The sequence below is a fragment of the Nipponia nippon genome, unplaced genomic scaffold (assembly GCF_047370975.1).
Source record: "Nipponia nippon isolate SJK-2023a ecotype South Korea unplaced genomic scaffold, ASM4737097v1 scaffold_15, whole genome shotgun sequence".
NCBI lineage: Eukaryota > Metazoa > Chordata > Aves > Pelecaniformes > Threskiornithidae > Nipponia > Nipponia nippon.
In genome coordinates this window covers 7,160,727-7,187,500 of record NW_028262331.1, presented here as the reverse complement: position 1 = coordinate 7,187,500, position 26,774 = coordinate 7,160,727, and the positions used below count along the sequence as shown (strand labels likewise).

The 26,774-nt window shown below is 45.2% G+C and overlaps 3 protein-coding genes across 6 annotated transcripts in view; 1 reads left to right on the top strand and 2 right to left on the bottom strand.

The window, feature by feature from the left end:
- Nucleotides 1–3,007, bottom strand: part of LOC104012182 (transient receptor potential cation channel subfamily V member 2) — a 26,005-nt gene extending 22,998 nt beyond the window's left edge. The window contains exon 1 of the mRNA XM_087751841.1: nt 2,874–3,007. The gene's annotated coding sequence lies outside the window, so the exon portion shown is untranslated. The remainder of the gene's footprint in view (nt 1–2,873) is intronic.
- Nucleotides 283–26,774, bottom strand: part of PIGL (phosphatidylinositol glycan anchor biosynthesis class L) — a 73,211-nt gene continuing 46,719 nt past the window's right edge. For 2 of the 3 annotated variants that reach the window (XM_087751857.1, XM_009464562.2), the window contains exons 4-9: nt 26,149–26,216; nt 18,004–18,035; nt 12,326–12,459; nt 10,151–11,055; nt 8,014–8,208; nt 283–3,041 (exon numbers count right to left, since the gene is read on the bottom strand). In XM_087751857.1, coding sequence (XP_087607983.1) covers nt 10,957–11,055; nt 12,326–12,459; nt 18,004–18,035; nt 26,149–26,216 — 333 coding nt within the window. In that variant the 3' untranslated portion in view covers nt 283–3,041; nt 8,014–8,208; nt 10,151–10,956. Of the gene's footprint in view, nt 3,042–8,013; nt 8,209–10,150; nt 11,056–12,325; nt 12,460–18,003; nt 18,036–18,749; nt 18,857–19,922; nt 19,966–26,148; nt 26,217–26,774 lie in introns of those variants that run through there. The other variant, XM_087751858.1, reaches the window with a different exon arrangement.
- CENPV (centromere protein V) lies at nt 5,684–9,349 on the top strand. 2 transcript variants are annotated; one of them, XM_087751859.1, is made up of 6 exons: nt 5,684–6,059; nt 6,097–6,194; nt 7,216–7,314; nt 8,145–8,214; nt 8,615–8,729; nt 9,084–9,349. In XM_087751859.1, the coding sequence occupies exons 1-6, from the start codon at nt 5,793–5,795 to the stop codon at nt 9,206–9,208; spliced, it is 774 nt and encodes a 257-aa protein (XP_087607985.1). In that variant the 5' UTR covers nt 5,684–5,792; the 3' UTR covers nt 9,209–9,349. The 2 variants fall into 2 exon arrangements, with proteins under 2 accessions (XP_087607985.1, XP_009462836.2); XM_009464561.2 differs by having other exon boundaries at nt 5,876–6,194.

Genomic DNA, 26,774 nt, shown 5'->3' with positions numbered 1-26,774 from the left:
TTTCCCCCTTAAAAAAAGAAAAAACCAAAACCACCAAAAAAACCCAACAACAACAAAACCCTTTTGCTTTCCTTTCTCCTAACAAGGCTTGTGTCTGCTAGCATCTCCTAGTTTACAGTAAAAACAACGTCAGTCATCCCAACAATAGTTATTCATAATGTAGAAACAGGAAGAGAGGAAAAGGGTAACTGGAAAGTTCAGAGACAGCTCCATGGCAATAACCAACCTTGGAAATGTTATTCAGCTACATAAATTTAGGACAAAAGGCAGATTTAGGCAATATCACATTTGTTTTCTTTATGCTGCCAGTTTTGCTCAGTGTTTCCAATAGGTTCGTTTTGTTTGCTTGGTGCCAGGGTCACTAAATGTTTGCTCCAAGGCTGGCCTGCGTATGCTGTACATCCCAGGCACTGCTCCAGGAGCTGTGTCCCCCAGCCAGTGTCACGGAGTCCTGAGAGGAAAGCCACGAGTAACTAATATTTACAGATGTGAAAGGCCACATCTGTTAAGCTGGAGATTAACCACAGTCTAATCTAAAGACTGGCCTGTATTTGGGCACATCAGACTTGTATTAAGGATTTTAGTGTGCATGTCTTTGTTTTTTAATGTCCCTCTAGATGGAGAAGGAGAAATTTCTGTCTTTTTTTTTCTTTTTTCCTTTCTGTGTAAACCAGAAAACACAGGAGCCCTCCCTTGTTTTTTTCTAAGTATGGCTAAATCCTGTGACTAATTTGCCTTCGCTATTGTTATTTGGTTTCTGTTTAAGTATTCAAATCAACGGATCAGAACAAAGTCCCAAAGATGGGCCTACCATGGGTAGTTCTTTAAATACCTTGTTAATAATGGCTCCTGAAAAATTCATTCTTCAGGGAAATGACGTTACCCAAAGCAAGCACAGGCAGCAACATGCTGACATCGAATGCAGACTCCATTTTAAAAACAATTATGGATTAAATTAATCAATTCCATGCAAAAAGCCTCATTATTTTCCTCAGTTATCCCTCTGTCAAAAAGAGAGAAACAGAAGAGTTAGGCTTTGTGCACACAACTCCAGGGCCTAGCAGAATTAAACTAATCTCCATAGCCTGCAGGCAAGCTGCTCTACACAGGCCACCATTAGCATTTTGCAGCCTCCACTGATTAGATTCATTTAATTCTCCTAACTATTAATCTGCGATAGCCATCTACATGCCTGTACAGAGCCCACCTCTTTTGTTTTGGGGCGGTGGGCTGAATACAGAGAGCTGCTTAAATACCTCTTTTCCTGTCCCTTGGCTTTTTCTGTGTGGTAAACTCATGCCCTGAATGTTACACACTTCATATCTGCATAGATTCTTTATACTACGTCAATGCTAATTATTATCAAGCTGAAAGGTACTTCTTTTTAAAGTCAGAATGCAGTGTTTATATATTGCAGGCTGGATTCTGCCTCATTTTCACACGTTATATGTACAGAACAATCTCCCAAACTGGAGGTGATGGCCTTCTGACTTCATTTTACCGAATTTCAGCTTTACCTCAGAATTTCTTTAGGAAATATTTTACTACCTGAATTTGATACAAAGGAGATCTGTTAATTCTTAGATGGTGTGGTAACTGTTGTGGTTGTACAAAGCATATGTATTTCACAGACATGCCACACTCCCTGCAGTAGCTCTTGGTGAATAAGAATCGCCAAGCAGCTGACTGTCAACTGTATATAAATAAATGCAAAGCTGAAAAAACAGAAATCTGTATCTTGTGACTGGCCTGACTGCACAGGTGGTTCCAGCCTTTGCCAGGGCACGGGGCCTGCAGTTGGGAACACGTATTGCTTTCCAAGTGGTTTCAAAAGTAGGTCATTGGGCAGTAGTACAAAGCAACCTACTTTCAGAAGAGAAGGATCTGGGGTCAGAGAAATGTTTCCAACGAATCTGTACATTCTAGAACACAAGCTGGGTCTGTTTTTTACGTACACTAATGTCCTAGCAACAGCGTATCATTTCTACATGAGCGATGTCAAATAAAGCAATCTGTTTATCTTTAGTTACAAGGGTTTAACTTGGGACAGCCAGCCAGTCTGGCGGTTTGAGTATGTGTAACAAGTTCAGTACTGTTCCTTGTGCAGATAAACACAGGGCCGCTTGCCACAGGGAAAAAACAATGTATATTTCTATCTCATAATATTACTCATACCTACCTCAGGTCTCTTGCACGGTGTATGACACAGGATAATTACATTTACCTATTTACAGTTGTGGAGATAAATATTTATCCCCAAACCTGTAACACTGCAATGAGGCCCAGGCACAACTTCTGCTGAAGTTCCAGCCACAAGACAAATAGAGCTGTGGCATGTTACTGCTTGTCCGTGTACTGCCAAGCTCAAAGGTTACAAAAATAGTGAGTCACAATTCCAAGTACTGTGAGATTAACTAATATTATGAGATTACCAAAAAAAGACAACTATCTGAGTTTTGTTTTTTAAGCCTTATGCTAAAAATACCTTAAATAAACAAAGTTTTTAATAAGCTACTAACTTCAGGAGCTGAAAGCTTAAGAAAAACAAATAGATATCCAGATTTGTAGTGAAAAGAGGAGAATGAGCAGTAAGCCTCTGTCTCCCTGTTTGTTTAAAGCATATTTTGACTTCGCAGGACACATGGGATACAGCTTTAAGATCTGTGCTGCCACAGCAAACAGGCTTGGGCATGTCTTTCTCTGTAAGTCTAAATGACCCAGAGGAACATGTGGCAATTCACTATGCTTCTGATGTAAGGAGACTTCTAAAGGGCATTTTATAAAGACACCATCAGCCTAAAATCACAGGTTTGTGTCTGCATGTCTTGCGAGTGAAAGCAACAATTAATAACTAGGTCTATTCTAAAAATTACTTGTCTGCATCTTTTCAGTCTGCCTCCTGCCTGTGAGTCTTTTGGATCTGATCCAAGCTGCACTGCAGTGAAGGAGCTCTCTTTGTTCATGTTCTCTCTGCTGCGTCGGAGCTGATTTAGCATGTGGTTTCTGGGGTGAGGTTCTTCAGCAGGATAGCAAAGCAGCACCTTGAAAAACAGAAAGAGGAAACAAGTCCTAAACTGCTGTTAATCGTTATTAATATGTTTCAACAGAACCTCTCTAACAGTGAACAAAAACAAATGCTGTCAAGGCCATTCTGAACAGCCTTCGTCCGCTGGCCCAGAGGCGATACCTCCTGTATTCTGTCTTCAGATCCAGCTCGGATCCCTTGATGCCGAGGAGAATGTCCAGAATGCTTCCCCCTCCACAACAGCAAGACTAAAATCCAAGCACTGACATTTCTCTCCCCTGCACGAACTATGTAATTTTAACTACCTCAGTTCTTTTAAGTGTGGTGTTAGCTATTACACTACTTCTAGTTCCCTGCTTATTAGATGAAAAGCATCCACAGCTCATAATTCTCTTTAACCCACAAACACGTAGCTGCTTTCAGTGCTGTTTTTGCAATGAAAATGCCCTTACAGACAGAATCTCAATGCGGGCTGCAAGCCAGGTCTGCAGAGCTGAGTCATTGTTATACAAGCCGAGCTGAGATGGCACAGAAAAACACCTTTGTACTTTTTACACGTCATTACATTAAAACACGTCAGCTGTTGAGCTGCGAATATCACAAGACACCTAAAGAGAATAAACAGTGATTTACTGGACTTTTCCTCTTGTCCATCCCATCATCTTTCTGAATAATTCTTCCTCCTCCATTTTGTCTCAGAAGCTTAAGAGCAAAAGCATTCTTCATCAAGCTACTGGCTTCTACTAAAGTTTGGCAAACATTGCATCAGATTTGCAAGTAATGTACCAGCAAAAGCTGTTAACTCTGTGGGCACTGGGAACCGCCTGCCGCCCAGGTGCACTGACAATGCAGTATGCAACCACTGAAATTTAGGGCTTGCAAATCAGAATACCAGTGAAATTTATCATCAGCCAGAGATCCACTACAAAGCTTTTGAATTGATTATTTATGTGAGACCCAGTTTTGAGCTTTAAGAGTCCTTTGTAATAAAACATGAAACAAATGAAAAAGGAGGAAGAAGTTCTTTACTATAGCCTTCTGAAACAAAACTGCATTTTGTTCTTCCATTTTTGTCTTCCAGTTCTTTATCCTGAAACATCATAGGGGAACAGAATTTAGCTTCTCAAAATGCTTTCTACATTTAAAATACACTGAACTAACTGTGGAGGGGCACAGAGAGTGATAGATTTGCAGATACTACATGGACTGCATACTCACTCCAGTTTTCTCACTGGAACAGCTTTTTGAGAGCGTACAAGTGCTAGTGTCTCCTGTCTTGCAGAGAGGAGGTCATTTGTGTGATCTGATCGCTAACAAGCTCCTAAAATAAGTTCTGGCTTTCAGTTTAGTGCAGTTAACTGTTTTTAGAAAAGGACAGACCATGTAGGCTGAAACCTGTAACTGCTGCTGGCCGTACCCCACGCTGAAGGCAAATGAATCCATGCTGGAAACTGCACAGGCTCAGTTTCAGGTCGTGGTCTCCAGTTTCACCTCAGTGACTTTTTCTCCCAAAATATAAGGTGACTAACATGAAATCTAGTGTGACTAAAGGTCTGGGAGTGGCTCAGATCAGGAGCTACAGATGAACATGCTGGCAAGGGCCAGAATTTGTCACATACGGTGTATTAAAATGGTTCCATTAGGGTGAGTAACCAGTACAGAGGTTCACACGAGGAATAACAGGAAATTGTAACTCAGTGCCCTTTCTATCATCAGAGAAGAGAGGTGCTGAGCCACAGGATTGTTATGCGAGTCCTGGTATGCGCCATCTCAGGAGGCAGCCTACACACTGCAGTCGCATGTTTTTAAGGCTGTTTTCCAGACCAGAGAGTGCTGATAGCTGTTTCATCATTGTCCAGTTGCTTTGCTATATTCCTGGCCGAGCCATGACCCTTTGCTGCCTCTTCTACCCCACAACAGACTGTCAGCTCACTTGTTTACATCTTTCCCTGTTCCCCTTTTTGAGAAAAGCAAGACATTAAGTCCTGTGGAAAATACAAATTCTTGATTATAACTCAAACAAAATAAATGTCGAGTCCTGCAACACTGGGCACAAAGATTCACCCTTGGAGTGATCCCACCTCCCCCCAGCCAAAGGTGACTTGGACACCTGCAAGTTTTGTACTTCTCCCCTGTATTGAATAGTGTTACTTGAGAAACAGCATTGTCTTTCAGATGTTCAAGAATAACCTTTTCTAAGATATTTACCACTAGAGGGGTGCTTACACATCTTCCTAAGCTTTTTTTTTTTTTTTTAAAAGGTATGTACTATGTTGATTGTTTTCCTTTTTAAGACTTCGGTGACATAATTTGTGAAAAGTTGTCTAGTGGGAATTGTGTTAGAACCCATTTCTCTGTGAGGCTGCCATTATGATTTCAGACCTCAGGAAGGACTAAATACACTGCCGATGGTGCATCCTGATACGCTGCGGTATTGTTAAACAGCAGTCTTGTTTCTAAATGAGGCTGGGTGCATAGCAGAGATGTGAAACACTATACTTTTAATAGCACCTCAGGTCTGCAAGGTGCTCCTTGACATCCTTGAATACGTGAGGCATCGTATGTTTGTAATTAAAGGAAAAACCTCATGCTGATGCTTGTGGATAACTGGCATTTCTACCATTACAAGGGACCTTACAAGGAAGAGGCGAGCCTGAGTTCCTGGGGGGCAAACCGGCTAACAGCGTGCGGCGTGAATCCGCCGTGATTTCCAGCTTTGCTCGCTCACGGTGCCCCCCGCCCCCGTTACAGCTGGCAGGCGGGGCCGATGCCGACAGCGGAGCGTCCTCCGCGGCCCCGCCGCTACCGGAGAGACCCGGGCCGCCCCCCCCGGGACACCCCCGGTCCCGCTGCGCGGCGCCGCGACACTGCGGCGCCCCCTGCCGGGCGCGACGCCACGCAGCGACGCTCGGCGGCGCATGGGGCGAGCCACGGCGGGCAGCGCGCGGCGGTCCCGGCGGGGCAGCGCGGCCGCCAGCTCCCCCGCGGGAGGGAGCCGCCGGGGGCGAGGGAAGGCGGCGGGCGGACCCCCGGCCGGGCCGGGGGCGCAGACACAGCCCCCCGGCCCCGGCGCCTTCGATCTGGGGGCGCAGAGCGGGCGCTGGGCCGCCTTCCAGGAGCGGCACCGGCTGAGCTGCGAGGAGGCGGCGCGGCTGCTGCTGGACGCCTAGTGAGTACGGGGCCGGGGCGGCTCTTCCCGCAGCTTCCAGGCTGAGCCACCCTGCCCGGCGGCTCCTTCCCCCGCTAGGTCATCGCTCTCTTGGCAGCATCTGCCCAGCAGTAAGCACGGGCTTCTGGAGAGCTGCAGAGAGGTGGGAGGGGTGGGGGGGTGGGGGTGTCCGCCGCACGCACCACGGAGAAAGCGGCTTTTTATGCTAAAGCTTCCTGTGCTGTAGGGCTCTCCCATCAAAAATGCCCTTGGGGGCATCGTGCGGGATCTGCCAGGCTCAGCTTCTCAATCTCCACCCATTTCCTGTGCTGGCTCTTTCCAGAGCACAGCACATCATCACTGGGCTGTAATCAGTAACTGTCCGTGGGAGTGAAAATCTGAAAGGAAAAGGTTTTTCCTTTGCATTTCGCGTTTGACCTAGCATGGTGATTCTGCCTAGTTGCTATGGAGGTGTCCTAGAGGAGAGGGAGAAGCAGAAGCTCGGAGATTCCTCGGTCATGAAGTTCTTCTGCAATTACAATACAAAATAAAATGCATTTCAACTATTATGTAGAATCCACTTCTCTCTGCTTTTCCCAGCTTTCAAATGGAGGAATATCAGTGGTGCTGCAGCAGTTGTGGGAAAATTGTGGGCAAATTCAGCTCCCAGTTGTCTTGTGATGGTACCACTGGTTTCTATGGACTGTCGTGCATGGATGATGCTGTAGCCTAGGTCAGCATTTCGACATGGACGGTGGCAGGGCAGCATATGTTTTGTATCGCATGCAGAGTGTACTTTATTTGAACTGTTGCTCTACTCACCATTTTAATTAAACCAGAAGAGCAGTGGCTGCAGAGGACAAAAGCCATTCTCTATCTCACTGTGGCACATTTTATTAAAATACATTTGAGTGGATAAATTTTCTGGTGTTCTCCGATTGCTCAGAGCAGAATTGAATCACGTAGTATATAGCCTTACTGTTTCCTTGGCCAAAAAAAAAAAAGTACCATCAGAAAACCTCTCTGTTGTTTCTCTCTCCAGTGAATACAGAGGTTTGGTCAAACACACAGGAGGCTGTCACTGCGGAGCCGTCCGCTTTGAGGTCTGGGCTTCAGCAGATCTGCACGTTTTTAACTGCAAGTGAGTTTTTTTTTGGTTCCCTATTCTTACAGATGAATATAAGCGTGTATGCTTTTGTAATCAATACCATAGAGCTAAAAGAAGATGACACTACTGCAGAACATTCTCTGAGCTGTTTCCACAGGGTATATCCCTAATTATCTCCTGATCCAATGGGGGATCAGTGCTGGTGATTTCAGGTGCTGCTTCTTTGGGCAGGACTTCAGGTCTCACATCCATGCTCACGCAGAAAGTGTCAGGAGAGATCTAATGAGTACAGGTGCTCAGCTATCTGCTTTTTGTTTCCTCTTAGTGAGGTGTGCTCAAAGCACATCAATCCTTTTTTAACTTGGCCTTCTCAAGTGAGCGTTACATCCCTGACCACACGTGCTTCAAACTGCCACAGTGTCTGATTTCAATAGTGATCCCCCTTCGCCTGCAACTAGTTTGCTTCTAGCTCATGGGTAAACTTCTGAATCTTACTTTCTTGTTTGTAAGGTAATTAATGTGCAAAGTCTGGTCTGAAAGATTAAATGGATTTCTCGGGGCTAGAGTTTGTCCTTGTTATGTCTGTTGACAGTTGTGTATGTAAAGGAAAAATGGCGTATAATGTTTGGTGTAGGAGAATACCTTACTGGTGTACCTGTGTAGGATCAGTCTGTGCCATGGGTGTGCTTAGCCAAACAGTACTAATACCACGAGTCCGCTTTTGCCGCTTACCTCTGTGATGCTAACCAGGAGCCATTGTAGCTGTCACTGCAATTTCTGCTGTCAAGAGGTCCATGCTAGATCTGATTGCTGTACTACAACTTGTCCACTGCTTCTTGAAAGGTCTGCTTTTTCTTTTACAGTTGCAGCATTTGCACAAAGAAACAGAACAGACACTTCATTGTCCCAGCGTCGCGTTTCAAGCTGCTGAAGGTAGAGTAAGAACGCAGTAAGAGCATGGCCATGAACATGAGCAGTATGATCCAGTGTTATCCTCAAAGATGCGAGTGGCAGCCGGTTTTCTGTCCTAAGTTTGTCTATGGCTGGTTGGGGGAAATGGCTGAATTCTACACCGTCTGGTGTGGGTCTGATAGTGCATCTTATTTAGTAAGCTGACGTTAGAGCCCTTGCAGTTCTCAGGCTTGACTGGGATGGGCACGTGTATCTACAAAGCACAGGGGTTCAGAAAAGGAGCACGAATGCAGAACTCTGTATCTCAAGTAAAGACATGAAGGTGGTATTTTAAATTTTACATTTCTTAGCTACAGGCGCATAGAAAGTAATTAATACATCTCTTTGTGTGGAAAACTTACATTGCTTTTCATTTGCTTAGGGTGCTGATAATTTGACAACATACACCTTCAACACACATTGTGCCCAGCACACATTCTGCAAGACCTGTGGTGTACAGAGCTTTTATACTCCTCGTTCTAATCCAGATGGTTATGGTAGGTAGAAAGAGTAAACTCTGGTAACCAAAGCTAACCAGCAAGCAAACCTTGGATAAAGACTCCACTACTAACATGACAGCAGTGAGCAGCATGTGTCTTAAGAGTTTGTTCCTAAAGTGCTAAACATCTGGAACTGCAGTCTGAACCTGTAGCTCCTCCGTAAGAAAGTCTTACCTATGACTTGTGGGCTTCTGCCCCTGACAGGTTTCTCATCTAGGCTCCTCAGCCTTACAGCAATAGCTGGACTGAGCATTTACCGTTCCCTGAGATGCCCCGGCCACAGCATGCTGCAGGCATCTCCCACCCTTCAGCTATGAAAAGCAGGTTTCTGTGTACTCTGTCTTTCTTCAGGAATAGCTCCCCATTGTCTGGATGATGGCACCGTGCAGACCATTGTCACAGAGGATATCAATGGCAAGGAATGGGAGAAGGCAGTGAAGGAACATAAGACCATCAGAGACATGTCAAAACCCTGACACACCCTTCCAGCAGCTGAACTTGGAGCACTGCCATGGAACTGTAGTCTGGGCTTTCCTGGGTGAGGGTTGGCAAAATCAGTCTCTACATTATTGTTATCTGTTCTCTGTTTCTTAAATAAATCTTTCTATGCTGCCTGACCCATTCATTTGTGACTTTCAGTTTTCAAACAACCTCTGTTCCATAAACCACCCCAGGGCTGCTATTTTGGTACTTTGCTCTTAGCTGTGCTAAAGTTTAAATCACAATAAACAGAGCAAAGTACAAACAAACCCAACTAATCTTTGCTTGTATGGATATTTCCTGTGTTTCAAGTCTGGCTTATAAAAATGCCCTATGTAAGATAATCTCTTGCTTAGAACATAATACTAACTTACACTGTTTTTTCTTCATTGACTTCAATGAATTGACCATGGATTTAGAGTTAAAGGGGATTTGAAAGAGCTTATCAGGCTCAAGTTCAGTAAAGCGTTCACACAGGTGCTGAGCTGTATGTAAGAAAGAGAGCACTGAAGTTATTCATGTGATTAAAGTACTGTTCTGCTTAAGCCTGGACTTACTCATGGTCTTAAGGCTGAGTAGGCATATGCTCAGGCACTGACTCATGGCCAGGGAGAAGAGTTCAACACCCTCATGCTCTTAGAACGATGGGCACGTACTTGAGTACAACCAGGAACTGGTTTGTTGTCTCCAGGAGGAGGATGTGCTCACAGCAACAGATCAGGCACTTTGGGCTCTGATCGTGACTCTGCAATGACGAGCTGTGTGGATCCAGGAAAGATGCCTCCTGCAGATGTGAGCCCACATTAACAAGTGCAAAGGCCTACAGAAATGTTGAGCATTGCTGACTTTGCTCCACCATGACCCCACAGAAACCCAAATCACTAGTAAAATCCCTGTATAGGCTAAGAAATGAAACCACTGGAAGCTACTTCACTTACCTTTGAACGTAAAGGGAGAGGATCTTTAACTCTTGCACTTGTCATTTACATAAGTGGAGCAGCTTTTGAAACATCTCTTGCAATTTTTATCTCCGCATGTGTTCTATAAAAGACCTAGTTACAGGCTGGGTCTCTCGCACCTCATTCTTATGTCCTGTTGAGACTCTTGTGAGTTGATCTCGAGCCCCAGGTTCTGAAGCAAGAAGAAAGGCTCATGTTTCACGAGGGACACTGCGAAGGTGGAGCCTGCAACACAATGTGTATGAAAGAAGCAGCAAAGATCAGTGCAATTAGAGAAATTTGCATGATTTCTGATGTTTTATTCATAAGCTTTGGCTTTTTAAAGTTCTGACTGAATAAGACAGGTCTTGTGGTTCTGGTTTTATCTGTGGCGATAGCATGTTCTTTGAAAAGTCACTCCTGATATTTGGATTTTACAAAAGCACCAAGAGAGTTGCCAAGCAGTCCTTGCAGCTATTTCCTCTTGAGGAAATCTTATCCATATATTATCCAATGCAGAATACTCCTGCTTTTTGCTCCTATTTTTACTCCAAATTTCTTTTCCTATTTAAGCTTCTACAGTGAGAAAATAGAATAGTTGTTAAACCCTGTTCATCTCAATGTATCAGGCAAGAAGATATTCAGAAGCAAGTTCATACAGCCTGTTTTTTGTAGTCTGAAAGAATGCTACACAAAGAGAATCCTGTCCTCTTGAGCACGTAACAGGTAAGTTTTCTTTAGTCCTTGGCCTGACACGGTTTTTTTTGCTCATTCTTTTACTCCTGAAGCTGTGAGCGACGTCTCTTTTACAGAAGGCGGAGTGAATTGATCATCATATAACGTGAGAAAAGCATATAGATGTGGCGAAACCAGAGGAGCTGGCTGCGATGACACCGCATGGCTCTCTAGAAGGAAAAACAGTTGAGAAAGCATTACAAGAACCTTCCAGACCTCATGTGAGCGCAGTTTTCTAGGCCTCCTGTGAGGTTCCCTGCTAATTTATAGGACAGCCTGTTTTGAGTGAGCAGGGAAGAAGTAGTGAGAGGTAGAAGGCTGCCTACTCTGTGGGGCGAAAGGGCAGGGAGAGGCCTGTCTGCCCCTATGGCTGGTGGTGTGCTGCCTAGTGTTCAGAGGGGTCCTGCTAGAAAGGACATTATCAGCTGCAGATTGGTGCTGTGACAGTTTCTTTGTCACGTATAACTCCTCCTCCCTGTGTGATCTCATGCCTGGGTGTTTATATGCTGGGGAAGCAGAAACCTGATAGGCGTGCATCTGAGAACACTGCGTGCTGCTTCCGATCATACATTGCTAGCAGAAACTTAACTTTATAGTTATATTTATATATATATTTTATATATATTTATATATATATAAATATTCATATATAAAAATGTTTATATATTTTTGTATATATTTAAATATATATATATTCATAGTGCACCAGCTTAGAACGGTTAGATTTCAGAAACACAAAACACAAGAGAATAATGCCACCTTTATCAGAGCAGTTTCCATACGTAACTCTCTCTTTTAGCAGCCTCAAAAGCAGGGAAGTTCTTTGTGTGTTATTTGTGGATTAACAGGACTGTTTGCTGGGCAAATATTTACATCCTATGGAAGGGGAGCTAATGGAGCTAATCAGATTCTGATACAGGGAACTGTGGACTAAACGTGTGATATCTCATGCAGCAAAATAGTTAAAAAAATACACGGTAGAGAAGGGAACTCGTAAAGAGCTTTGGACCACAAGTTCACAAGCTGTATCCATCTTTAGTTAGAGCTATGATCCAAGGACGCTGTCCCTGGCATGCAGTCATGCCATTCTTTGACAGGCCACTCACATGTTCAGAACATTATGTTGGATCCAGTCTCCTTTGAAATACGTCCTACATCCCGGACACAGTGTAAAACTCGGTGCACTGTGACTACTGAAAATCTCTGAGCTGCAAATCTGCTCAGCCCTGTCCTGCTAGTCCTGCTATCCACACAGCACATGAAGCAACCTGTCTTGTCCATTCATGTTTTACAAATCACTGAAGATCGTTCATTAGTGACATTTATAATCCATGTATATAATTATTTATGACATTCCCTGTGAACGTGACACTTGTGACTAAAGTCTTCACAATGATGACGAGCTATTCGAACAGGTTAAGCAGGTACCACGCATCTCACCCTGGCTTGTTCGGTCTCCTCCTCTGTGAGTATGAAGAGTGCGTCTCTGGGCAGGAGGCAGGAGACTGGTACATCCAGCACGGAGATGTACTTCCGGAAGAGATTCACTGATTCAAGCACGAGCACACGGCACCCTAGACGGAGAAAGAGGATAAATATTTCAAAATAATAGTATTCTTATAAGGTTCCCACCTCTCCAGGCTCAACAGGTCTTTGCAGGCTCCCACGTATTGCTGGCCACGGGGATCCTTTTTGAGCAAAAGGGGAGCAACTTCTACTCATGCTTCCACCGAGATCTCTTTGTGCCCAGTGCATGTTTATGACCATTTGCACTGGTCTTGTTCTGTATGTGGTCTGTGGAAAGCAAAGCTAGCTCTGAATACCAGAGGGTTTGGGGTTTTTTTTGGCTTATAATTTAAATTATTCCTACATAGTTAGACTCAAAGGAAAAAGCACAGAATGGCTCTCTGAATGCTGGCACTATATCATATAATGGAAATTTAAACCAGCAGTCTCTGGTTCAGCTACAAAAATGAAATTTCCTCTTTCTACTCCAGTTCTCAGCTACAGAAAAAATATTTACAAGATTCAGGAATGGCTGTATCAAATATTAACTCGGACAGGCAGTTACACTTTAACACAGTTCCAGAATTCATTGCTCTGATGTTTGTGATGAAGCAGATGAAGGTAACATGTATAAAGATTCTACTGGTGTGGAATTTTTTTTTGTGTTTTTAAAGAGCCTCTTGAACTCAAAAGTTAATTGCTATTTTTTTTTACCTTGGCTAAATTGTCTTCACTGATGAGCTCAGAGCTACTGATGGTCCCATTAAGGGCCTGTAGCTCTCAAGGGAGCTGCTTTGGGATTTCTTAGGGCTTGGAAGCTGCTGTGATTATGCTCCACACTTCAGATGTTGTATTAAAGTTAGACAGAAGAGGCCAAAGTCACAGTTTACACAGGTGGTCAGATATACAATTAGATCTGCAATGAGATTTTCTTCAGTGTGCCCTTAAACTGTGAAATTATAGAAAGGAGACAAAGAACAATGCTGAATTGCTACAAAGGCTGCCTCATGGACCATTTTAGTGTGTGAAGCCTGTGCTCACATGTCTAATACTGCTTAAGCTGTTATGTTCTGAGCACAAAGCAAACTGGTGGTGCTCAAATACCTCTTGGCTCTAAAATGCAGGCAGGATTTGTGTCCCCCTAAAGGAAAAGACTCTCGAGGACAAGGGCAGAAGCAAACATCTTTTCCGAAAAGAGTAACAACGTGAGGTGGGTTTCTGTGAGAGAGGTGATGATGCCTCTGCAGGGAGCCCTCTGTGCAGATCTGCTAAGGAATCTCATCCCACAAGGATCTGAACAGTCAACCTGCTGCTGACTTCCCTACTTTGGACATCTGGTAGATCCTTCAGTCTAGCCGCTATCAATTGAGATAGATAGGAAAACAAAACTTGCTCCTCTCATGGTGAATTAATTTCCTGGAGGCACAAGGGAAGAAGCTCCCAAAAGTCTCCAAGGTAGAGCACGATACTCAAAGACACCCCACCAGCACCGTTCCTTCCCCAGCCAGGGGTCTGTGACACACTGAACCCAGGAACAAACAGCATGCACGGGACGATCCTCCAGAAATCCCCTCACAAGTGATTTCTGTCCCCTGCCTCTTCCCAGTGATACTAACTCATTTCACTGCAAAGAAAGGTCTTGCTTTTATTCCCGCCAAAGCCTGCAATGGAAGGACATGGCAGCCCTGGCGGACTCCCTCCAGCACATCTCCAGGATCTTTCAATTCCTGTCTTTCTTCTCTCTCCTTCAAGAGAAGGATGTACAATTTGTTCCAACTTTCCAATAGCCTCTTCCACTCTCAAAAGCAAAACTGGTTACTCTTTATTTCAGTCTCACAGAAGGCTCCAGAGCCATGCTCTCCTTCCAGTCCTCTTTCTGCACTAATCCTGGGACATGACTCCCCAGCAAGGTGGACAGAGCATTCAAAGGAGTTATTTTCTCCTGCTGTGGGCAGCAAAGGGCAGGGTTAGAGGCCTCAAGGGAAATCACCGGCACGTCCATCCAGACAAACGCTGACACAGGTCTGAGCTGTGCCGGGAACTGGAGGAAAAGCCCTCCTGAAGCTCATGGACGTTTGCTGCAGGCCCGGCCTGCCCGGAGCTGCCGGGAGATGGCGGTGTCCACCAGCTGCGGAGGGCGCCGGGACCCATGGCCCGGTGCCTTGCCCAGGCTGCCCAGGTTAGGATCACTTTTGGCACCCCTCTGCCTTGAAGGCCCTCCTGTCTTGTCTTAACTACGTCGGTGCTGTACCACGTCCCTGCTCCCGTCCTGCTGCAGCCTCAGCCATCCAACCCTTGCGAGGTCATCGTGCCCATCCCTGCAGAGCAGCAGCTGTGCAATGCGATCTGCAAGGACCGATGGTGCTGCCGAGGTCCCTGCAGCGAGTCCCTTGGACGTGCGGGAATGCAGGCAGCCGTGTGACCAGCATGGCCTGTGCCACTTCCCGACTGCGAGCCTGAGCCCTCGCCTCGCTCGCCGTCCACCTTGACAAGTGACAGACCGAGCAGTTGCTCTTTAGCTGCCACAAGATTTCAGCTTGCTACAGCAAAGGATGCTCTGCAGTGACAAGTGTTGCAGCTGCACGTGGAAGTGCCCTGACAGTTCTTTTACTCCCACTAAAGACATTTCTTGTTTCCAAGTAGCAAACTTGGAAGTAAATTTGTGATGTGCCATGAGTAGGGGAACCACTCTTCACCCTCTTCTCTGCAGAGATCCTCTGGGCTGCTCAGCAGGCCCAATCTGTTGGTGGGTAGTTTGAGAGAAAAGTGTTAGTACGGTGCTGCACTATGGCACAGCAGAGGAAAGGAATAGATGTGGATCCCCTTGCTCTTATAGTCATTATTTCCACTGGCCACCTGTTTGCTTTTCAGGCCACCTGTTTGCTTTTTACTGGGGAGGACAGGGCTAGAGCAAAGATGGAGCAACGGGTCTTTCCTTTCCTGGACGGCTGTTAACGGACCCTGGCAATGCCACGTGAATTCCTACTTGCAATGATGGGAAGAGAGGCCTGGTGTAGGGTTACCCACCACCAACCTCTGAAGCCTGGGCTGCTCTGTTAACAAAATGTGCCCTCCCTTTCCTCATAATTTTTTCCCAAAGAAATATTAATTCATGCAGCAATTAATGCCCTTTTGTTCCCCAAAGCTCAGCAATAAGGGCTCAAAACAACTGCAAGTGATTTCAGTGTCGATCAGTCTGACCTCCTGGGCCCCCATCGGTCAGATCAGGCAAAGCAATGGCATTCAAGCCTCACAAAACGAAGGGCACTGTAAGAGTCTTCTGTGTTAGTGATATGACAAGGATCTCCACGTGCTGACAGCAAAGGCTGCTCTGCATGGGAACGTGAGATGAAATGAAGCAGGGAAGGAATGTACAGTCCAGGGAGAGATGGAAAAGGGTTCAGAGAAACAGGCTGCTCCCTGCCAAGCAGGGTAAGAGAAGTGCTGCCATTGATGAGTCTACTCCTGTGACACCAGCAGGTGAAGCTTTTCAGAGCCTGTTGTGACTGTGACCCTCGGCAGGATGGGATTAACAGTGTAATACAACCTCGCTAAGTTGGCAGAAAGGGCATGATCAATATAGCTAGTGGATTAGGCCTAGAATAGAAGTGCATGAAGCCTGCAGCCTGTTTGGCTTGGCTTTCTACTTCCAAATCACTTATGCAGCAAGCATGCCTAGAATGAGATTATTAGCCGATCTCTGTGTGCTAAAGGCTTGCACTGCCCCTGACAGACGTTAGCACACCAATTCTTTGGGAAGAGCGCTGGTTATAGCTGATGGGGCCAGTAGTAGGGGTGGATACATATCCAGCAGCTGTCTCGGCTCCTTGAAACAAGCCGATGGGCTTGTGCCTGGGCTGGAGAACTTGATTACAGATTATAAAAAGCCTGTTGTGTTTATGCTGGCTAAAGGCATTAGAAAGCAAAGCAGGATATTTAGGGTGCTCATCTGCATATCACTGAGGCAATGCAAGGCTGAGCTGGCTTTTGCATTTGCAGAGAGATTTTCTGTGGATTCCCTGACACATGGGCTTACACAGGTTCACCCACAAATAGTTCCCTCTTACCAACAGGAGAGCAGCACATTTCCATGGCCTGAACATGCCTTTCAGCTCTACCCAGACAGCCTCCATCCCAGCATCACTCTTGTTTCATTAAGCCCCTCTGATGCACAGCCCTGCACGCCTGCCAGATCAAATTATAAATACTGGGAATTTCAATGAGACTGGAACTATATTTGGAAAGGCTTAGCGTAAGCAGCAGCATGGGAGCTCCCCTTTCCTTTGGTGTTTGTAGGTCATGTCAGATGTGATGTAATCAGAGCAGCAAGGCTTTCACATAGCTTCAGGAGTCTCTTGATGCTGCTAGAGAAATGGAAATGTTGTCTATACATGGGTCTGTTTCAAACCTGAACCAATTTGAGGCAGAGCCCATATTCAGGACCATAGTGTATCTAACAAACCTGCATGAACAGCACATGAAGGTGGTTCAGTCTAGATAATGCCTGACATCTAGCACTGACATCTACCACTGCAGTTCCTTGTTCTTTCTCTATACAGCACACAGCACACACAGAGCTCTCTGCTGCATCCCAAAGCTGAACAAAGAAAAAGGCCTAGGAAAGAAGTTGGCATTAATACTCCTCTTTCACAGATGGGGGAATTGAAGAGACTAGAGTTAGAACTCAGTTAAAGGGCATTCTGCCATCTTGGCTCATGCTGTCTCCATCAGATCTTGGTCTGCAACTTGCTGCTAGGAGGAATTAAAACTGACTTGCTGTGACACATTCAAATCCCACAATGACTCGGGAATTAGCATTAAAGAAACACAGTCCGGATGACTGCTGAGGGAGCAGGAGGTTGACTGGGTGGGCCTGGTTGAGCCACCTTCCTATGCTCTGTCCAAACAGCTGACAGCTTTGTGCTTAAACTAGTTCCACAAATTTGTCCCAGAGTCAGACAGTGTTTGCTAGAGATACGGGCTGCAGATCTACTCTGGGACAGCAGCTAGAAAAGGAGGTCAGGAGCAACCTGCTTCTGTACTTTGCTTCTTTCTTTTCCCTACTTGTACAGAGAGTTTCTCAGAGATACTTGCTCGTTTACAGGTGAAAGAAGCCACTCCAACAATTTGTTGTGCAAGTGCAGATTTCAGATACCTCTCCCATACTGACCACATCTTGAAGCTTAGCTTGGTACATGCAACCATTTTGCCTGAGCTGGTAATAGCTTCTGAGGCCCTTTGTCACAAACCAAACCAAACCAAACCAAACCGACAAAAAAAAAGGCTTATAAGTAGGATGTGACCAAAAACTCTGTGACTGAGCTGAGAGACCTGGAAATAGCACTCATATTCATGCAAGACAGCAAGAAGCATAGGCCAGACACTGAATCACACCACTGAGACAGGGCAACCCCAAAGGACAGAAAAGTGACTGTAGAGAAGCCCGAGCTGGTAAAAAACCGCAGGGAGATAAAAGGGCAAGGAAGAGTTCAGCTGTGGGTTTCGTTTGCATTGCAAATAGAGGCAAGTTAGGCAGATGAAACCCTGGACAGAACATTCGTGTAAACGATTGCCTAATGCCTGCAGGGTCACGGATGCGTAATGTGACATACCTTCAGGTAACTTCTGCTCCGAATGCAGGTACCTGTGAATGAAGAGATACATGGGGGTAAACACTCAATGAAGTTATTCAAATCCTCATTTTACAGGTATAAACTGTATGCTAAATCAACCCTTTTCTTTTAATACACACACACATTTACAATGGCTAATCTTGTAAGAAAGTTCAGGAGCTGACACTGGATGCACATGTCAGGCAGTGGTAAGCCTCATTCCCCACACAATTCTGCCATTGCTTTCCTCACCCTGGCTGCTGGGACACAGCACAAATAAGCTCCATAAATCCAACTCGCTCTCAAACTTCTCATGTTGCACTAAGGGAAACTGCAAGAGGCTGCCAAAGGCTACTCAGCCCTGAGAGCATTGGCTCTTTAAAGCCTTGTGTCTGCTGACCAGGGACATCGCCTCAGCAGCAGCTCCTGTTTGGGGACCAGCTTCTTTCTTTCTAACCCATGCTGGCACTGGGACATCTGAGCAGCTGCTCTGACTTTTTGCACACTAAGACTTTGATCCCTTCATGACTTTGTCCTGGGAAGTCTCTGTAGCAAAAATGCATCCCTTGGAAACAGAATGAAGGGACCAGTGCAGGAGATGTGAACAGTGATGGTACTTCCATCAGGAAGCGTAAGCAAACGATCCTGATATGGTGAAGGCATCAGAGGGTATTAGCTTCAAGTCCTTTTTTAATTCTCTTGTTTCTCCTGCTCTAGCCTGTGGTTCATGGCTTCAGAGCACTTACGCTCACATCACCATTTGCATCGCCTCCAGATTTGGCCCATCGCAGGGATGGGAGGAAGCGGGTCTCCAGCAGATGGCACTCAGAGCTGTCCCACACCCAGGCTTGCTCTTCCATAAGGAAAAATAAACCCAAACAATGGAACATTTGCCAAAAGGAGAAAGGAAATAAAAAAAGAAAAGTTATTTAGCCCTGTGTAATATTTAAAGAGATTGTTATCATCTTATAGTGGTGTATTTAACAAAGGACAATGTGACAGTTCATGTGTAAATCAACCAGGATAAAACATACATTATATGTAAACTGTTATGTTTCTCCAGTCACTTTCAAACTAGCATTATCTCTGGCTATTGGTTAAGTTCAAGGAAAAGGATTAGCTACACAGGCATAGACAAAATAGGAAGCACAGAGTAATGAATACCCAAAGCAATTCAAAGCAAAAGTCAAGCCAGAAATGCAGGTCATGGCAGAACTCAAACAGCAATCAGAAGACATATGCCTTAAATAGATTCTCCTGCCAATGGTCTCCTCTTCTCCAGAGCCAAAGATCTGCAAGCAATACCATTTTCTGCTAAACAATGGCCTTGTAATACTAACTTGGCCACCTTCTACCCCGCTACTCAAGTCCTACTGTTCTGACAAAGACTGTTAAATGTTGCCTTGTAAACATTAGCAGCAATTTTTCGGGGGCAGCGGAGGGGGAGGAAGTTTTAAGTATCTCTGTTAATGTCTGCTCTGCTCTTCTGCCAGAGGTTTCTTCCCCCACAAGTAGAATCTGGCCACCCAAAGAAGTGATTCAGCACTTGGTAAAGCTAGCAGGATGGGAACTTCTTAAAACAAGCTTGGAGAGATAAAGCAGTGAGGGGTTGTGAAGTCTGGCTAACTCTCTGAAGTCCTAGTGTCTGTTCTGGGTGTGCTGCTCTGCCATAGGGGGACATTCAAAGCCCTAACTGACAGCAAATTAAAGGATGTGAAGAGCTGCTCCAAGAGTGAACTAATAATAACAACCACTCCTGGCCACTAGAAACAGAAGCAAGGAGAGATCCAGTTCATATGGAAATGTTTCAGCAGGAGCAGAAAGCATCTTCAGCAGGGAAGGAAAGTTTGATCCAGCAGCAAATTAAGGAGCTTGTGCTTGTATAAAGGTTCAGGGAGACACAAACTGTGTTTGGTTACCGAAAGATCCTCAAGGCTGCTGGCAGGCAGACGTGACACTGATCTGGAAGAACAAGGACAAAGAAACTGATTCTCTCCTCATCCTTTTTGTCCTGAGCCAAATGCTTCAGTACTCAGCAAGGCTCAGTGCAGAGCTATGGGAATGGGCTCCACCCAGCTGTAACGCTGCAGAGGAATTGCAGCCTTGCTCATTTGTATTTCTCAGGCAAGAGATGGCAATGAACTGTGGTTGCACAGAGAAAGAAACACAAAACTCTACCTCCTGCACACGTTCCTAAAACAAGCCAATCCTCTCCCAAATCAATCTTCTCACTCCCATCTCCACCCTGCTGGAGCTGTCTCCATGGGACACTTCCAAGTAGGGGAGAGGTCGCAGCTCTCTGTTGTTGCCATTTTGGGAATGTTGTTTTACAGATTGGACTTGCTGTGGTTTGGGTGAAATGAAAGAGTTTGGCATAAAATCTCAAAAAGTCAAATACAAACAGGCTCTTTTTCAGGAGCTCTTTCCATGTGTTTTTTTCCAGAGAGACTTTTTATAAATTCTTTTTCTTTTTAAACATGAAGTGATCTAAGGTAGCTTGTTCCCACCCACCCACCAAGTGCCAGAGGCCAGCTGATTACAGGGCACCTCTCACTGCACCCTCTTTATTATGCCTGCGGTAGGTTCAGATCCACATTTGAAGGAAAGTGAGACCCTCTGCAATGAAGATTCAAAAGGCCGTGAGACATCTGAAGGCACCCACCATTTCTGCCCTGCAAGGACTCAGCACCAGCTCCTCCCTCAAGGACCAGCTGCTTTGAATGCCATTTCTATGTAGCTATCGGCTACATCTGCTCAGCAGAAAAACTGAAATGGTCCAGCAACCCCCATCCTGCAAATTGCAGGACTGAGCTAGCTCCCAAATTCCCTGTCTTTATCCAGTCATCCTCAAGGAAAGATGCCAGCGAAGTGAGTGGGCTAGCTCCTAAGAGGCACTGACCACTGATACCTCTCCACGATGGCAAGAAGGAACAAGTCAAGATAGAGCTGCAATCTCGGTCTTGGGGAACACAGAACTCCTCTGGGGTAGAAGCAGGACTGACACCCTGGTGGGTGGACTACAGTTTTGGTGATGTTCTGTTTAATGAGAATTGTTCATTGAAATCAATGACTTCACTCTCCAAATAGTCTCCCATGCCAAAGGCAAAACCCTTCACTGAACTGACTGTGCTGGCTGCTGTAGAGCATTGGGGAAATACAGTTTTCAAGAGCATGGCAAAGAATGGATGTCTTAAAGATGCATTGGGGCTTCATTTAGGATCATAACCTCTAATCTGCCCAATTAATCTGATGAAACAGATGCGAAAGAGGAAGAACAGGCAGTCTCCTAGGAATCACAGAGATATTAGAAGGATATACTTGCCAGATGTTGAATGTTTGCTCTCTGGCACGCCTCCTCCCTCCCTAACCGGACTTTCTGGCTCCATTTCCATGCACCCTGAACTACACCATGTAGCAACATGCAGTTCGTAAAACACTATTCAGGCACTCTGTACTCACGTGTATTGGAGTGGCAAAAAATGGTTCTGCCAGTCAGAAAAAAAGGTGTCGATTCAGAGATCTTCCAGTTGACAGAGTGGCTCTGTGCTTTGGTCCCTGCACTGTCTGGGAGAAGAATGTGCAGTGTCACTGCTCCACTCACACTGCTAGCAGCCTAGTGACGCGGGGAAGGACATTCCTTGAGGCTGTTTCTTTGGATAAAAAACTTCTTGGGGGGGGAATCCCTGCAATGCTGGTGCCCTGTGCTCAACTTTATCCTAACGGCTCTCAACAGTATCACGGAAGGGCACTGGGATGAATGAACTTAGTCAATTTAAGGAAGGAGGGAGCAGGGGCAAAGGAATGAGATAAAATCTAGGACAACATATGCAGCTATGGGATATATGCCAGGCATGGGGCAGAGTCCTATGAGGGGAAGGGACAGAGTCTCAAAGGGTAAACAGAGGAGGACAATTCTGCCTTGACCTTAGGGGGGCAGTCTGGGCGCAATCACAGCCACCACTCCTAAGTTCCCCCTGGGACATTTAAGACCAGTAAAACAAAACACCAGAAGTGAGCTGGACTGTGGAAGCACAGGCTGAAACATAAGATACTGGAACCTGCGATTTCTTCAACACCCTTCTTTATTTTGCAAGGAACCTAGAACTCCAGCAGGGGCTAAACAATCCCAAACAAACACATCAGTGACACAGGAAATCCTTTTCCAAGACGGAGCAAATAACAACCAATTTTGAAAAAAGGGTTTTCTGGGAAAAGGCAAGGGAAATACAAAACAGCACCCTGCTTTGAAAACATAAATGAGATGCCACTCATTTGAAATGCACAGGCTACAGCTGCTTAAAAGGAGTGAGAGATCAGAGTCCCATTCTAGCCCCACGCTGTAAGAAGGCATCAAATAAAAATGGTAGATGGGATACCATTCATTATCATCAAGCTAATCACCCAAGAAACAGCTTGCTTCCTGCTCAACACATCCTTAAAGACCTGGCCTTGGAAATTCAGTACAAGCAGAACTGTGCTTTGTAGGGACATAATGCAGTTGGTGGCTTTTGAGAACTGCACCCACGAGTCTGTGGGATTTGGCTGGACAATGCACTGTTAATTGTTTTGATGTACTTATTTGAAACTGGCATTTAATCAGTCCTCCTCTTTCAGGGAGCCTTAGTGCAACCCTTCTGCACAATACTGTGTCCCATGGCATTCACAAATGGGGCATTCAATAATCGGGCTGTGACATGTAAGTGCAACAAGGCATCGGTGGCACTCAAGCTGCATCATAATCAACTCAAGAGTGATAAAGCACTAAGCTCCCAAATATCACCTCTGCACAGTCTCATTTACAAACTGCAACTGAGTTGGTGAATGTTAAGAAACATCCTGCAGGACTGAGAGGTGTTTTTCCAAATGGAACTGATGAGAATAAGCTCAGCTAATGATTCTTTGATGTAGCTTTTTATATGGCATCACTGATATAAGTTTTATGGATGCAGTTGCTATAACAACATAATGCACAGTGGTTAAATATAGCATCTCCTATTTTCCACTCAGTTTGCTCTGCCCTAAGCAGACAAGGACTATTCTTTTCTGTTCTAGCTGGGATGAAATGGATGTGATAGCTCACTGAAGAAAAGAAGTGGTGCAGTCCTTCCTCCCCCTCACAAAGACCATTCCTCTCCACCCTAAGCAAGCAAACAACAAAACCAACAGCCCCCCATTTGCTAGGCTACTGGGCAAGAGGGCTTGTTTGAAATCAAAATGCACAATGACTCATGCAAAACTAAACCACCTCGATACTACATGTGATCTCAGTGCAAACACTGTCATTTCAAAGTGCAGGAAAGAGAGATTCTCAAATATTCCTGTCACGTAGTATTTACCATGCTTATTACCGTAGTGACTGGCCAAATGCTGAGAGGGGAGTAAAGTGACCTTGATGTCACTCAAGACCTGCTCTTCCTTGTGGACGCATGTACAGGATCCAGCCTCTCTTGGCCACAGGAAAAGCTCCTGTTTTGGGGGATAAGAGAGAACGATATTGCCAAAGTGAGGTGATGGGGAAAGAAGCAGAGCTACAGAGGATTGCTTCCAATTCTCCCTTCTTTGCTATAGTGGGATTTTCTTGGGTTTGGGTTGGGTTTTTTTCCCCGTCTAGAAGCCAGAACTGAAATACTCCCAGGGGAGACTGAAATCAAATAGCAATTTGTCTTCCTCTCCCATCCTGTTTTTTCTTATTTTTCCCTTGCAGAAGAACAAATCCACCCTCAAACCTTGGCATTTCACAGTTCCTCCCAGATCTGAAGCCTAGACACAAAGCAGCAGCTGGACTCCCTGCAAGCTGTCAGGAGGAAGGTTGCTGGAAGGGGAAGGGCACATTTCTTCTGAATAGTTCCTGCTCCTTTGAACAAAACCTCTGTTCCAGACACTAGAAAGAATATTTATGCCCTTAGCAGATAATACTGATCATTTGCTCAGCTATGACCATTTCCTGAACTGTTTTGTTCCTTGAAAGTGTTCAATAATTTGCACCTCCTGAAGCAAGGAATTGTGAGATGGGTCACACAGCCTGTTCCACCCCTGCTCTTGCAGAAAGTAATCTCTTCGGTAGTGGGGCACAAGCCTATCTCCCACAGACTGGGAGCACCCAAAAGAGCCGAGGATCACTGCACCAGCCCTCTGCTTCATCCTTCCCACTTACAGCCACAATGGAGGCAGAACCCTGCAGACCTTGTTTAAAGATGGTTAATAAATACATTGCACATGATTCCTGGAAGGGAGAGTTCATTCGCCTTTTTCTTGCCATGTAGCACTGAGGCCCCAGGGGCAGCAGTCGCTGCTTTGCAAAGCCCTGCTGGCAGGGAGGTACATGAGAAGCCTCGGCATATGCTCCCAGTGCTGCCTGTGCTAGCCAATATGTGAGAACTCATCAGGGCACTGAAAATCAGGAGTGATACAGTCACGCTCTACTTCCTCCATGACACAAACTGAAAAATAATGAGGGCAAGCAAGCCACTAAAAATAAACTTAACCTTTCAGTGGCCACAGCATCACTCCTGCCACATGCAGATGACTGGGCCACCATGCTTACTTCTGCTGATTCAGGACTGGAAGAGAGACAAGACACAAACCAGCCCTTACTTAATGAGAGCTGCTTGTACTCTGGTGTCCCTATCAGCACGTATCTCATCAGCCCAAGAGATTGTTCTGCTGTAGGCTAAGGATTAATGCAAAGGTCTGAGTTCAAGGGGCTTGCAGATAATGAATACTTGCTAGTGACATACTCTGAGATGAGAAGAGGGTTAACATCCCCACTGCACACACAGGAAACCTGAACCGCAAAGGTGGGAAAGTGATTTCTGCGCAGCCACAAAGTGAGGCAACAGTAGAGCTGGGATAAAAATCAAAAGTTTTCCTTAACTTTCTCATACATAATTCAGCTGCTAGCTTATTTTCCCTGTATCTCTTCAGGATGTAGGGAGACACGTAACAATCTGCCTTTCATTCCTATTTGCAGGCCATACAGCAGTTAATTGACTGAGCAAACAGAGGTCCAGGCAGCTGGAAGCTCTCTAGTCCCTCTGTGCCAATGGTGCGAGCGTCGGTCATCAACCTCTGTTCCTCAGTCACTCCTCAAATAACACTGTGCCGGAAAGCATCTCCCCGCTTAGCCCAAACAAACACACAGTTTGCTTTAACTCTACCCTCTTTCCTTCTGCTAGGGTATTTCAGAAGTTGCTGGGAAAAGCCATGATCCTCTCTAACACTGAATTCCAGCCATCAGATAGCATCAAAGACTTTCAGCATCTTCCCAGAGGAGCTCAGTAGGTCACAGTACGGGTTCTGTGGCACTGCAGTTTTCTCTAGGCAAGTGAGAAAGGCAAATCACTGTGATGTTGTTAGCAAGAAGAGCCAGAGAGTTATTTGAATTGCACAGATGATTCAGAAAACAAATGGGCGCTAAAAATACAAGATATACTTGCAAAGAGTTCTTCTCATGCCTGGGAAAGGCAGGGACAGCTCTGGGGGAGATCTCTCTAGGACACAATAAGGTCTGAATGAGCAGAGGGTTAAAATAAGATACAGTAGCTGTCTTGCCAGCAAAATTTGGGTGATTTTAATACGAAAGATTTTTGTCTAGCAACCTTCCCACGTCACAGCACAGAGACAGAGATTCTCAGAATGTAAAGAGTGGTGAAGGAACGAGTTGACTTAAGAAGACTGGTAAATAGGGACAGATCCAGTGAAAGAGCAATGTCCTTGGGTCAGAGAGGTAAATTCAGGTACCTGGACAGGATAGCAACATCCTCTGGAACAATGGTGCAGAACTTTCCAAAATCCAACTACCACCAGCTCAGGCATCAGCTATTCACACACTCTCCTCAAACCAGAAGTGCAAAGTGATCTGTGGCGTATTTTAGTGGGATCAAGGACAGGAAGAGCAAAGAGGGCCCAGTGAAAGGGAGACTGGCAAAGCACCAGCAGATGGAATAATAAAGGATGCTGTAGGTCATTTACAGAGCTGTAAGTTTCTCCAAACAGTATCGTGTCCCACAGCCGGACACTCAGTTATATCAGTGAAGTTAATACTGTTCTTGGCCCTAGCTATTAGTTTTCTGCTTACACACAAACACCACAGTCACTCCGTAACACTATAGTGAGGCATTCAATGAAGTGTGCAGAACACTGTACCTTAAAGCAGTGTAAAGAGAAATGTGGTTAGCATGACCACTCACTCCTGCCGCATCAAAGGTTACCACCTGCAATAAAACCACAAAACAATAATCACTTTGAGGAAGAAGGAGACAGTGCAGTTCCCAACTTTGACATCTAACACAGCACCATCCCAGCCCATTGTATCTAAAGAGTTATTTTTGTGTTGCACAATGAGGCCTTGTGTGTGAACTCATGCTACAGAAATACAACTAAATAAACAAGACACTCTGGAACTAGATGACTACACAGTCTAACAGCTTGAACAACAGAAAGATGACAAATACTGTGTTCCCACTGGCAGGATGCACTTGTTACTTACTACCGGGCCAAAAGGTTACTTCCAGAGTGATCTTTTGCAAACTTGTTCCTGACCCAAGAGGTCCAGCTCTATGAATCACTCTCTCCTGGATTTGAGAACATACTAGAATGCCTGAGGATTACAGGGTGAAACTATAGTTTGTTGTACTGTGAATCGGGACATATTGCTTTAACAAGAGCAACACAATCATGTACTACTGTCCTGATTGTAACAAGGCTTCATCACAGGATAACATAGCGATAAAATAATCTGATATGAGAACAAGCCTTTTTAAAGGATCAGC